Source organism: Acomys russatus, chromosome 12, assembly GCF_903995435.1.
Source record: "Acomys russatus chromosome 12, mAcoRus1.1, whole genome shotgun sequence".
Lineage (NCBI taxonomy): Eukaryota > Metazoa > Chordata > Mammalia > Rodentia > Muridae > Acomys > Acomys russatus.
In genome coordinates, this window is record NC_067148.1 from 19,689,124 (window position 1) to 19,703,093 (window position 13,970).

The window sequence follows — 13,970 nt, forward strand, 5'->3', positions numbered from 1 at the left end:
ATGGCCGAAAATGGTGATAAGGTTCACAACACAGGGATGTTGCCAGATTCTCCCGAGCACTGAATTCTCCCAAGGGGCAATAAATGGAAGGTGGTGAGGACTGAGTTTTCATCTGATAAGAAGAGATAACACTCATCTTTCCTGTAACGTTTGTTCCAGGCTATCCCATCAACAGCAATGTCCTTGTCAGCGAGAAAAAGAGCATGCTGCAATAACAAGACTGGGGTGAGTGTGAGCTGTGGGCTTGGGCGGAAGTCATTAGCAGCCAATGACTGCTGAGTATGAGCAGTGGGCTTGGGCGGAAGTCGTTAGCAGCCAATGACTGCTGAGCAAAACCACCCTGAGTCATCAGGCCCTCCTGGGCCGCGGCCTTGGATCTATGCTGTTGAGGTTGCCTATGGTCACGGAAAGAGTGAGAAGATAGTTTATGTTGGTTTGTTTTTCTTTTTCTTTCTTTCTTTCTTTTTTTTTTTTATTTTAAGTTTTTAGCTAGCCTTCAGTCCTTCTCTTAACTTTTAGGTCAGTCACCTAAAGAACCAGAAGTTTTTCAAGTGAGAGTTTATGCCACATCCAGAACTGTAATCCATTTCATACTAAAATACTTGTTTTGAGTTGTAAATAAATTACTTAGGGCACATGAGCCCTCAGGGTTTTTTGGGTGGTGTTATTTATTTATTTTGTGTGTATGGAAAGGTTAGTTGCTAGGTTAATTGCTCTTAATTAGGTCAGATTGAACTTGCAGGGATCCATCTGCTTCTGTCCCCTGAGGATTAAAGGCATGTGCCATAATCTGGCAACTCTTGTTATTGACCAAATACTGATGATGATGATGAGAGAGAGAGAGAGAGAGAGAGAGAGAGAGAGAGAGAGAGAGAGAGAGAGAGAGAGAGAGAGAGAGAGAGGGTGGGGCGGGGGGAGCAAAAACCAAAAAATAATTCACCAGGGCAGCACAGTATTTTCTAAGGCCACCAGACTCCCAATTTCACAGCCTTTATACTATTTACACCAAGAACAGGACACTGAGGGTCTACTTCTCTAAGGTAGGGGTAGACCAATGACAAGTACCCATAATCAGTACATGGGGCTGAACTTAGCATAAAGGTTTTAAATCAGTGGTTCCCAATCAGATAGGAACACACACACACACAAACCAAGGGAGATTTAAAAAAATGCAAGCACCTGAGTATTCCCCAAAATTCTGTGTGTGTCATTCTTCAGAAGTACCTTGTGATTCCAATGTGGGGTGGGGTAAGAACCACTGGCTGGAAGGGAATAATGTCCATAGAAAATAGGTTGTGATTTTAAAAGTTTAATTATTTTATGTATATTGGGTGTTTTGCCTGCATTTGCCGATGCCTGTGGGAGCCAGAAGAGGGTGTTTGATCCCCTAGAACTGGAGTTACAGAAGGCTGTGAGCTGACCTGTGAGTGCTGGGGATTGAGTCTGGGTCATTTGGAAGAACAGCAATTACATGGTTGTTGTTGTTGTTGTTGTTATTATTATTTTGGTTTTTTGAGACAGGGTTTCTGTGTAACCTTGACTATCCTGGACTGGCTTTGTAGACCAGGCTGGCCTCAAACTCACAGCGATTCACCTGCCTCTGCATCCAGAGTGCTGGGATTAAAGGTGTGTGCCACCACTACCTGGCCAGCAATTACTCTTAACTGCTGAGCCATGTCTCCAGCCCCAGAAAATAGTTTTGTTAAGATTTATTTTTTGATTATACAGTATTTTGCCTGAATGTGCACCTGCACACCAGAAGAGGGCACCAGATCTCATTATAGATGGCTGTGAGCCACCATGTGGTTGCTGAGAGTTGAACTCAGGACCTCTGGAAGAGCAGTCAGTGCTTTTAACCTCTGAGCCATCTCTCCAACCCCCTTCGTCTTTGTTTTTGTTTTAAAACAGAGCCTGCTTTTGGCATTGTTTATCCAGAGTTACAATAATCACTTGAAGCATGGTAGTTTTAGCCTTTGTCCTACTACTTTGTTAAGTACTCAATAGGTCTTAGTTTTTGGTTTCTACTGCCTGTCACTTTTGTTCCTAAACTAGCATACCTTAATGCAGTTGGGCTTGACCTTGCTTCTGTGTGATGCAAATTCTCAAGACATTCTGGTTTGCTTCTGATTCTCTGAACCTGGAAACTAGCTGAACACTTGAACTTTTCTCAAAACTAGTTTCTATTAACATTTTTTTTTTTTTTTTTGCACATGCCCTTTCAGGAAAAATGATCCTCTTGGTTTTATTTTTCAATTATGTTGTGTCTGTGTGAATATGTACTGGGGACAGAAGGGGGCAATGTATGCTCTGGAGCTGGAGTGTCAGGATGTGGAACTGTGGATGCTGGGAATTGAACTTGAGTCCCCTGAAGGGATGAGCCCTTAATCACTGAGCCACCTTTCCAGCCCTCCACAGAGGCACTTTCCATGTAGGTACTGGCTTTAAGTTAGCAGGCCATTTTGCTCACACCAACCTTGAAAATAATTCAGTCATACTTCAACAAAACCATAGATTTGAGGATCTTCAAGGGCTGCTGGTGGCAAAGAGGGGGTGGCACAGAGGCAATTTTTAATACTACTCATGCCATTAGCAGTAGTGTTGGCCTGCTTATTATCACTGTCATAAAACCTCCTTAGCAATCAACGCTTTTCACTTGCTGGCAGCCAGGTGTTCAAGTTACAGTTGGTGCCTTCTGGGTCCAGATAAGACTGAGGTGGTATAAAATTCCCCACTCTTCTTGGCAGGAAAGGAAGGGGGCACCAGGTGTTAGTGTACATTGTAACGCCAGGGTTTCCTGTTTCAGCTATTTTCCATTTAACAGTTCTTTGCTTCCTTCCCATTCTGTTTCTCAATATGATAAATTTTGCTGAATCATTTGAATGACTCCTCAAATACCGAAGCCTAAAATCGCGTATAGCAAGGCCTCTTAGCAGTGACAAGTCAGAGCTAAGAGCAGCACTTCTTAATGAGTAAATTCGGTAGCTTGTACAAGTCACAGTGGTGTTGGAAAACCAGGATTTACAGCTGGCCCAAACTCCCATTACTGTGTGCTTTCATCTAAGGACACAAAGTGGCAAGAACCAGAGCACCAGTACTTAGATGAATTTCATATTGAGCTGTCAGCCTCCTTTCTAGTTTTCTCTTCTCCATAAAGAGAACACCAATAGATCTCTCTTAAGGATTATGTGAGATGATGCATGTGGAGTCACATGGTCTTCAACATACCTGCCTATTCATCAAGGGTCTGAAGCACACACAGCACACTATCCTCCAGGAGCTAATGAGAGGCAAAGTGTTCTCATTTCATTTTTGCTTTTGAAATAATCACAATCACTAACAACTTTGTGAAACACAAACATTATTTTTGGGGGGCAAAAAACCACATCCAACATTAATTTCCGTTTTTCTTTTCTTCTTTTAAATTTTTAAAAAATTTTATTAATTTATTCAGATTTCAATTAATTCCCATTTTTTAATGCCAAATTCCACCCATTATTTGTGTGACTCCGAATCATGAAAGACACAAGCTTTCCCTCCAACACGGTATTCTCAACTACCCCAAAAGGGCATGTGGCACTGTTGAGACAGCTTTTAGTTGTCACACTGTGACTGGGAGAAGGAAGTGACAGCGGCATCTGATGGGTGGAGACCAGGGATCCTGATTCATCCCACCCTGCCTTGAAGGCCGCCCCCCCTCATAGCAAAATGTCCACTTCAGTGTGCAGAGCTGAACAGTCCTGCTCTCGATGCCGCAGCCGATTGATTCCTTCAGGATGCTGGCCACTGACCGCTTACAGCATCAACCAAAGACAGATGGAAGAGTTGGGAACCAAGAGGCCAGAAATCAGAACTTAGGTGGTTAAGATCTAGTGGAGATTCAATGTAGTTAGAACTATATACAATAGGAAGGAGGGACCAGAGTTTAGTGGCCAGAAGGGACGGGTAAAGCCTAGGAATATGGAAGTTGAGATTTTTCAGAGATGTTAATAAGTGTAACTATATTTTGGCAACAATCAATGGTGGACTTTGTTCCCTGCCTCTTTCATAAATCCATAAATCCATGCATAAGAAACTGCAGTCTCGAGACTCAGGACCACACAGGGCTAGGGAGATATGTCCAGATATGTCAGGAAAGTATCTGACAGACAAGCATATGGATCTCAGTTTCGATCACACCAAAGTTGGGTACAGTGGTAACTGCCTATAACCCCAGTGTTACAGGGGCAGAAAGGTAGAGCCCATGGTCCAGCCAGCTTAGCAGAAGGGTTGAGCTCCAGGTTCAGTGACAGATACTCTCTAAAAACAAGGTGGAGAATGAAGTGATAAGGAAAGACACCTAATAGCAACCTGTAGTTTACACCACTCATACACACACACATGAACACACATGCATGTGCAGAACATACTTACAAAAACATGTACAAATACCATGCACATGCACATGTATATACCTACAAATGAGAAAAAAAATCTAGGGCCATAGGTGGACTGGAGAACTACGGTTAGTAGCTGACTAAAACTGTAAGTGCTACACACTGCTGCTGTATAACCTGAAACAGATGGACATACAATGACATGTACAAATGTCCCTGCTTTGTTTTCCAGATGTTTCTTTCATCACTGTTAAGTATAATCACTATCATTGGTGCTGTGTATTGCATGCTGGTATCAGTGAAGGCTCTCTTGGAAGGGCCTCTCATTTGTAACACTCTGGCCAATAATACTGTCACTTGTGAATTTTCACTGAAAAACTTGAGGTGAGTAGCATTTTGTCACTCTCTCACATAGCTGTAGCTAACCATTGTGCACAATGCAAGCTTTTCTCTGTTCTAACTACTGGGGCATTCCTAGGGACTTGTAAATTAATACCAATAGGTAACGTTTCACAAAGGAGTGGAGGGGCTGCCATATCCTGAATGCTGTGAGTATGGGTTTTAAGCATTAGAGCTGTGCACAAGTGCTCAGAAAACGAGATCTTAGCTGTGGTTTCTGCTGGGTTTTAGTATACTGAGGCTTTTATTTTCTTAATAGGCACATTTAACCCTTCTCCTTTTTTCCTCTAGTAACTTTGGTCCTGAATCCTTCAATCTGCAGTGGTTCTTCAATGAAACTTGTGCTTCTCCCACTGTGTTAAAGACCACCACTACCAATAGCATGGGCAGTAACTGGAAGATACTCAACTCCAACTCTGAAGAGGACAGACACAGGATTTTCCACTTCTCAGTGTTTCTGAGCCTCCTGCTTGTTGGGATCCTTGAAGTCCTGTTTGGGCTCAGTCAGATTCTCATTGGTTTCCTTGGCTGTCTGTGTGGTGTTTCTAGGCGAAGGGGTCAAATTGTATAGTTTAAAGGGTAATAAGCTAGAGTCTCAGTACTTTGAATAATTAGAAAATTGCATTTAAAATATATGTTTTTGTAAGTCCAATAATGAAGCATCTTCTGGAATACTGAGTCATTTTAATGCAAAAAGTTGTTTTGGGAATCATCTCTAAAGCAACTTTAAAAAACAAGCAAACAAACAACCCCCCCCCCCCCCAAAACAAAACCTATTAAGCTGGGTGGTGGTGGCGCATCCATTTAATTCCAGCACTCAGAAGCAGAGGCTGGCTGGTGGCCAGCCTTGTCTACACAGCAAGTTCCAGGACAGCCAGGGCTACATAGAAAAACTCTGTGTTGAAAACAAAAATCAACAAATGAACCTTTCACATACAAAGCATAGTGCACATGCAATACATCTCCACTCAGAAAAAAACAAAGTCATCAGTGGTTGATACTGCAGAGAGGTGTAGAGAAGCTTTTTTTATTTCTTTTTGTCCTGTGTGTTGAGAAAAACATTTGGTAGACCCCATGATACTGTGATGATCTTAGTTTAAGAAATATCTATTGGCGCTGGAGAAATGGCTGAGAGGTTAAGAGCACTGTCTGCTCTTCGTAAGGGCCTGAGCTCAATTCCCAGCCATCACATGGTGGCTCCTAGCCATCTATAATGTGATCTGGTGCCCTCTTCTGACATGCAGGTGAAATACTGTATACATAATAATAAATCAATCTTTAAAAAATATGTATTATATGTTTAAGGAGGTAGGCCACATTTCTAAAAATACTTTACTCCAAAACCTGATGTGACAGAAAAATGTTGTATTTAGCTGATGGGCACTTGGCAATACTCTATTTTCTTATGTTTGTATCTTTTCATGAGGAAAATCAGCTGTTTAGAAGTTGGTTTCTATCTATGTTATGCTGACCTTTAAAAGACAGGTAACAAAAATATATTTACTGCATTAAAATGTTATAAAACAGGGAAAACAAAATTTATAATTTCTGAATGTTAGCACTCCTGCTAATATTCAATTTTCTCTCAGTTTTACTGGGCTTTATAAAGTGGGATAGAGAGATGGCTCATTGGCTAAGCACTCACTGTTCCTGTGAAGATTTGGACTTTGATTCCCAGCACCCACATTGGCATGTCACAGCAACCTGTAACTCCAGCTTCCAGGGAGCCAGTACCCTCTTCAAGACTGCAGGGCAACTGTCACATGCCAGTACAAATAAGTACAGCTGAGAAAGTGTTTTCTCAAGTGAACTGGATAGATGCTCAGGATTTAGGAACAGTTGCTGCTGTGGCAGAGAACCTAAGTTCAACTCCCAGTATGTACATGGTGGCTCACAACTGTCTATAATCCAAAGTCCAGGGGGTCCAGTACTTTATTCTGGTCTTTTTGGTACCAGGTTCACATGCACTTACATGGTAGGCAAAACACTCTGACACATACAATAAGAATAAATCTTAAAAATAAAACACAAAAAGTCCTGGAATGTAACTGCAATACTGTGTAATAACTGTCCAAATACATTAGTGTATCAAGAACTTGAGAGCCCTTTTCTAGACTAAACTGTACTAAGACAGTCTCCCTAAACTATCCCCTCCCTACATACCCATTAACACTGAAGACTTAGCTTCAGGATATACTTAATAGTCTACCTGTGAGCATGATCACAACTAACCAAGTCAGTAATCACCAGAGCCAGTGAATTCTCCTGAAACATGAAGGTCTTTTTTAAAAATCTTTTTGTTTATCTACCACAGAACTTAAAAGATCAGGAACCATGCTGTCCCATCCAAGTCCCACTCCTACCCCCATGTGGCTTACCTCTGGCTAAGTCTTTTTCATCCTTCAGCACATCGTGACTATTAAAGAATGTGACAATGACTGTCAAACCGACAAGTAGGATTCTTTTTGCCCTCTGTCTCAGATTCTTTTCCTGTTGATGTGATGAAAATATCCTGACAAAAGCAACCAACTTAAAGGAGGATTTATTTTGGCACACAGTTGAAGGCACAGTCCATCATAGCAGAGGTCAAGGCAGCAGGAGCTTGTGAAGCAGCTGGTCACATTGCATCCAGTCAAGAGGCGGATGATGAATGCTTGTTGGTGCTTAGGTCTCTCTCCCATTTTATACAATCCAGAGGAGTGTGCTGAAGGCTGGGGGTGGGAAGGTGGGGGTAGGTGTCCTAACGCCTACAATTAAGAAAAGTCTTCCCACACTACTTAACACAATCAGGATGATTCCCCACAGGCCCATCTCCCTAGTGGTTCTAGCTTTGGACAAGATGACAACAGTAACCACAACTGCTCTGTGGAATTTAGCACAGTGGTGTTAGCATTCCACAGGCCCATCTCCCTAGTGGTTCTAGCATCAGGCAAGATCAAGCTGACAAACACTAAGTAGCACAACTCTGTAGAGTTTAGCACAACACTGTTAGCATTTTCTTTCCTTTGTAATTTATGTATATGTATGTTTTGCTTGGGTACTTGTCTGTGCATTATATGTGTGCAATGCTAGAGAGGGCTATCAAGTTTCCAGGACTAAGATTGCAGAGGATTGTGAGCCATCATGTAGGAGCTGGGAATTGAACCTGGGTTTTAAGGCAGAGCAGCCATGCTCTTAACTATTAAGCCATCTCTCTGGTCCTGATGCTAGCACTTCCTTCTGTGTGTGATTCTTACACTGCTATAGTGTACTGTCCTACACCAAATCAGAAACTCCATGGGTGCAAGGACACATACATTTTATTTTCTCCTGGGGTAATCAGTGCATAGCATGGTACCTGATACAAAGTAGGGAAGGGATTGGCCTGCTGAATGAACAGCATCTTCAGCACCCAGACATTAGTGAAGAGCTTACTAAATTAATATTAACCTGCCAACAGGCATGAAATAAAAACAGATAAAACGAATGCCAGCTTACTGTACCTGTGTGAGCTAATCAGACATATATATATATATAGTGTGTGTGTGTATATATATATATATATATATGCACACAGACAAAATCTGAGATAGAACTTAAGACTTTTCTCATCCTGGAAAGAGGTGACATGAGTCCACATTTCTGCTCAGTCAGAAAAAAAGATAAGTTTCAAAAAGAAACGATCTTTGACAGTAACACCATTGGTGGAAATAGCTGGCAGATTATTTCTATGCTCTTTAGTCTTACAGACACTGATGCTACAACTTGAATACCTAAAGCCCACAGGCCACCTGAAGTTGTCATCTTTTGAAGGCATTCAATCTTTGATCTGGTATCCAAACTAGCAAATGCTTGTTTGTATACATGTGAACATGCACCTTTCCACCTTACAGTAAAGGCCAATGTTTCTTCTTTTCTTTTTTGGCTTTTGGGTTTTTGTTTTGTTTTGTTTTGAGACAGGGTTTCTCTGTGTAACCTTGGCTGTTCTCGATCAGGCTGGCTTCGAATTCAGAGATCTGTCTACCTCTGCCTCCCCAGTACTGGGATTAAAGGTTTGCACCACCACCGCCTGCTTCCAATGTTTCTTGCTTATAATGTGTGGGTGCCACCACAGTGCTCATGGAAGTCAGAAGAAAACTGCTAGGAGTCAGTTCGCTCTTTAAAACTCCAGCCCCAGAGACTGACTGCAGCACCTTTACCTGTTAAATCATCTTGCCAACTTACAGTCCTCATTACTTAGGGTGCTTTATTCACTCCCGGACTACTGCCCTTAATCTGTCAATTCTTTAAAACAGAAAATGCTTCTAAAATATTTCCAGAAGAAGCACGGCAAGTGCCAGAAGTAGCGTGGTGCTGCCTGTTACTCTTGCTGCTTTGATACTATCAGCCCTAGCTATCTTTTGATGCTCTAGGTCCCAGAATCTTTTTTTGTTCTCTGCTTACTGAAATTCCAATCTGCGTTTGCTCAAGCATCTACAAACTATTTCCTGACTATCGTGAGTAAGGTTGAATTTGTTCTTAATACCTACTCCTATGCCCCGCCCCACCCCTGGGTAATTAGCAACTTTTGCCTAACCAATGTAGGCCATTCTATCTAAGAATGTTCAGGTCACTGTAACAGTCACAGGGAAAACAGCAGTTTCTGTACTCATCGCCCAGGAGCTCCTTTTACTTCCAGAACTTCCATGTAATCTTTTCCATGCCTGCTCAGCAAAAGAAGTTACACATTTAATTTACCAACGTCACATAATCTAAGTGAAAGAAAGAGCCCTCCTCCTGGGTTAATGGACAAGCAAGAACAGCAGGGTGAAATCTCCCTAAATCTTAGGTCTTCCCTCAACCTCTTTGTACAAAGACAACTGATGATGTGTAAAGAATACTGAACCTAGCTGAATTCTACCTGCTCTTGAAAAAATATTCTTTTGAATATTAAAGGCTCCTAAAATGCAGCTTTACTTATGTTTAATTTTTATGAGATTTAGAGTGTTAACAAGCAAATATTACAGTAAGAAAAAGGATACATACTTTTATAAGGGTTGACTTTTTAAAATAAATCTTTTTTTTTATAATGTGTATGTTTATACTTTATCATAAATGTCTGAACATGATATGGTAGGCACCCATGTATATAAGATCTCCTGTTGTATCAAACACTGATAAGAAGTCAAACTGAGTTATTCCCAGGTTTGGCTGCCTTTAATCCATTATTCTACTTTCTCTTAAAATTCTGTCTACTTTTTTAAAAACCAAAGCCACGTATTGTTTAACTTAATGTCTACAGTGGAAGAAAAGATAGGAAAAGAACATGCGTGGTAGCTCATGATGTCCGTGGAAGTTTACAGTAAGTAAAATTATACGTTCACACACTTATTGCATGATTTGCACAAAACCTCAGTATATTCTTTGGAAGAAAGATTAGAGCACATACTCCTCACTCACAGGTTTGTTCCCAAGCATTCAAAATTTCCTTAAAACTATAGATTGAAAAAATACAAATTCAATATTTTATCATATGTACACACACACATATGCATACATACACAGGTATACCACTGATAAATCAGTCAAGTAATAAACTAACAAAACTTATAGGGAAATAGAGTAAGTATTCTTCTATATTCTAACACAAACTACTTAAAGAGGCCTTCAAATTACCTTCTTTTATGAAGTCTCATTTTGTGTCACCATGAGAAGGTATCTATGTGATCAAATAGTGGCAGACTTTGATGGCCACAATGTCTAGTGGTTCATCGTTCGTCTGCCACTCTTCAATGCACCTGACACACAAGCGTTACAATACTTTCACAGTGTCTGTTCACTGAAAAAAAAAATTAGTGCCTAAGAAGTAAGTCTGATGTGAAATATGGATACACTGAGCCAAGGCATTGTATCTTGCATGGAATAGAATGGCAGAATATACTTGTAAACTGAAAAGGGGTGTGCTTTTAAAGTCAAAAACATTAATATCTAAAACTTTACACTTACTGTTTGTTTGGACTGCACTCCATCTTGAGCAATGTTATCTGTAATATTTAAGTAGATTTCATAACGGGAAGTTGATAATATGACAATAATAAGAGAGATATGGAACTTTAAGACATGTACTTATTTACTCATTGGTGTGTCTTTCAAAAAAAAATTTAGTGAGTCAGTCCTTTATTTGTCTGAGTTTCCTGAGGTTAAATTTGGATCAAGAGACATAATATGCAGCACATTTATTACCCATTTGCTGTTGAACTTTCCCCATAATATTTCAACATCAAAGAATTAAGAACCCTAAAATGTATTTTTAAATTTTATATGAACTACAAATGAAATATTAACATTGAACTGACTATTATGATAAAATTAACCAATATATACAAAGCACATAGTTATATTTGGGGTCTTATAGATATTTGAAGTCTATTATTTTATAAAACTATATGTATATAATGCAAAATAATTATCCATTGTTGGAATCAAATTTCCTGATTTTTGTAGAAGTGTGTACAAAATATTTTAAAGATTTGTGTTATGAATAATGTAATTGTAGCAGGTTAGACAAATCAGTTACAGTTTAAAGAAGTAATGCTGCCATTATTATAAATTTTCTCATTATTTTATTAATTCTTCAGTCACTGTCAAGATCTCTTTAATAAACACTCTAAAATATTTTGATAACTTACTACAATAATAAATCTTAATCGTTCTCATAGACACAATAAATTAGCAAACCATTCACAGTACCCACAAGCCCTGTACCAGGGTGGGAGAGCTGAGGAACCCAGGAGGCTCTTGTGACCTACAGTTCACTAATGCACTACTTGCTCCTGGGACAGGAGGACTCAGCACTATATGATGAAATAAATCTTCCCATAGACATTGCTTTGGTTGACAGTTTATTAAGCACACTACATTTATACCTTATTTTTTACGTTTTTAAACCATTCACACATGGACTTGGTAAAAACATATTTTATAGAAAACTAAGATGAAAGAACAACAAATTGCACACAGATAAACTGCTCAATTGTTGGGATTTTCTAAATTCCATCTGTACAGGTGATCAAGAAGAATTAGGTGGTTTGATTTTTCTTAAGTCCTGCACCAGACTATGACTTCAAAAGCATTAATGTTGAGATGCAGATACAAAAAGCATCTATCAAAGAAACTGTTTAATCATCTGAGGAACAGGACGAAACACTATTCTTTTCCAGGTAGTTTTCTAGACTCACGCTTTATGACTGTCATTTCTGTTTAGAGAATTAGCTATACAGACTGATGAGGCCAAAAAAATTATTTTCTTTAAAAACAAACAAACCAAGAGTTTATTTACAAAACATGCAAAAGGAGCATGTGTAGGCGCCACTGCAGAACTGGCTGACTGCAGATGAGCAACAAGAACAGGCCTTTACTTACAGACGCAGGTCCTCCCTGCGCTCTGGAAGAAATACATTTTCAGGGCTTGGACTAGAAAAAACGGCATACAATGCAAAGACAGAAACAGTGAAGTTTGCAAATCCTTTATATTTCCAGGTGTTGAGACAATGTTTGTGAATGCTGAGGTTACCTCTAGCGTCGAAACCAGAGCCAGCTATTAAGCAGCCAGAATGCTACGGTAATTGAATACATGACCATTTCTCTTTTAGCACGTTCTTTATTTTCTTCTTCCAGAAGTTGTAGACGTCTATTTAATTTGATTATCTAAGTGAAAGATAAACATAAAATACAAAATAGCACTAATGCAATCAGCTTTTTAAAAAGTAATGTATTAATTTGTCAAGGAGATCATTACATAGAAAGTTTCATTTGGACCAAATAAACACAATTGTAAATAGAAAACAAAACACTACCCACAGCAGTGTAAATTGCTTCTCCATTTACGTTCTGTAAATCTGCGTAAGGCAGAGTGTTTAAGGACACTGCTGAGCCAGGCTGGGTGTCTGGTGGGTCTGTCTATCACAGCAGAGGGAACACGAGATGCCCACGCCTCTTTGTGTTTTTCCAAGAGCCTAGGTTGTGTACGCAGCCTTGGACTTGGATAACAGTGTTCCCGGTCCACTTTGATCCCCACAGCCCCAGATTATCTACTATAGTGGCCCTCTGATATGCCACTCAAGACCTTCATTATATATTTGGCCTATATAATGAGACCACCAAATATGCCTTCCCTGCATGGAATGCCTCTCTGTAACGACAGCAGGAAAGTATATTAAAAATAAGCACATGAACTCCACAGACTGGGCTTATGGGTAGGGTCATGAAATATGTACGGAGAGGCAGTGGGAACACTGAAAGCAGTGGTTTCCAAAATGAAGAAATTACATACAGTAACAAGGCCCCCAAAGTGATTGACAACATAGCAAAAGCAAAAGCATACAATTTAGAACTAGATTGATTAATAAGTACATCTATAGCCTTTCATGTTGGCCAAATTATATCAGTCATTTTGGTAGCAATGTATTATATTGATCAAAAATATTTGAATGGTGATTAAAAAAATCTCTAATAATTCTGAGAAAATTAATTATGGTTTACTAGATAATCTAAATGCATGGGATCCATGGGGGGTGGGGATAATAAAATCACTTGAACCATTCTTCTGAAATATTTTGTAGATAGCTTTAGGCTGTATTTTATTTGGGGGCAGTAATTACCTGACGTCTTAATGAGGCTGCATCTACCACAGTCATGTCATCTGACGCTCCTTCAATGGCTGCATCTATGTTTGAAATGCCATATCTAGCAGGTAAGATATTGAAACCCACGTTAAAAACAATTGTCAAGTCATGCATTGTGCTGCATACACTCAAAGAAGTCATACCTAACAATGTAAATAAGCATTTTCCATTTGAATTGATAAATAAGAAAAAGCAGCATAAGATGACTATCTGCAATATTGGAAAAGATGAGAAAAAACTCTTACTAGATGCTTTCTTTTTTTCAAGCCAGAAAATGCAGCAATGTTAATGGAAGGGCCCCTGTGTGAAAGGAATACTGTAGTACACACTGACACACACCAATTACTATAGGAACCCTGTCCGTGTCATGCTGTAGAAAAACTCAATGACAGGAAATGCAAACGTGAACTATGAACAGAAGACTGATTATTCATTGCTTTTCCCCTTCTGCCTGCCTTTCATTTGTTATTTTTACGTTGCTTCTGATTTCCAGCTACTATGGTATTCTCCCACAAAAGTGAATACACAATCTTCTAAATCTTTTACAACTACACTC

At 39.6% G+C, this 13,970-nt stretch overlaps 2 protein-coding genes across 18 annotated transcripts in view; one reads left to right on the plus strand and one right to left on the minus strand.

The window, feature by feature from the left end:
* Positions 1 to 153: 153 nt before the first annotated feature.
* On the plus strand, positions 154 to 5,521 carry Tm4sf20 (transmembrane 4 L six family member 20; the record flags this gene model as incomplete). The annotated part of the gene is made up of 3 exons (XM_051154539.1): positions 154 to 225; positions 4,606 to 4,757; positions 5,064 to 5,521. Coding segments are annotated over 3 exons (504 nt in total), but the record flags the coding sequence as incomplete, so codon positions are not given.
* Positions 5,522 to 11,619: 6,098 nt separating this feature from the next.
* Mff (mitochondrial fission factor) overlaps positions 11,620 to 13,970 on the minus strand; it is a 28,282-nt gene continuing 25,931 nt past the window's right edge. For all 17 annotated transcript variants that reach the window (XM_051153976.1, XM_051153988.1, XM_051153986.1 and 14 more), the window contains 2 exons: positions 13,391 to 13,475; positions 11,620 to 12,437 (listed from right to left, as the gene is read on the minus strand). In XM_051153976.1, coding sequence (XP_051009933.1) covers positions 12,306 to 12,437; positions 13,391 to 13,475 — 217 coding nt within the window. In that variant the 3' untranslated portion in view covers positions 11,620 to 12,305. The remainder of the gene's footprint in view (positions 12,438 to 13,390; positions 13,476 to 13,970) is intronic.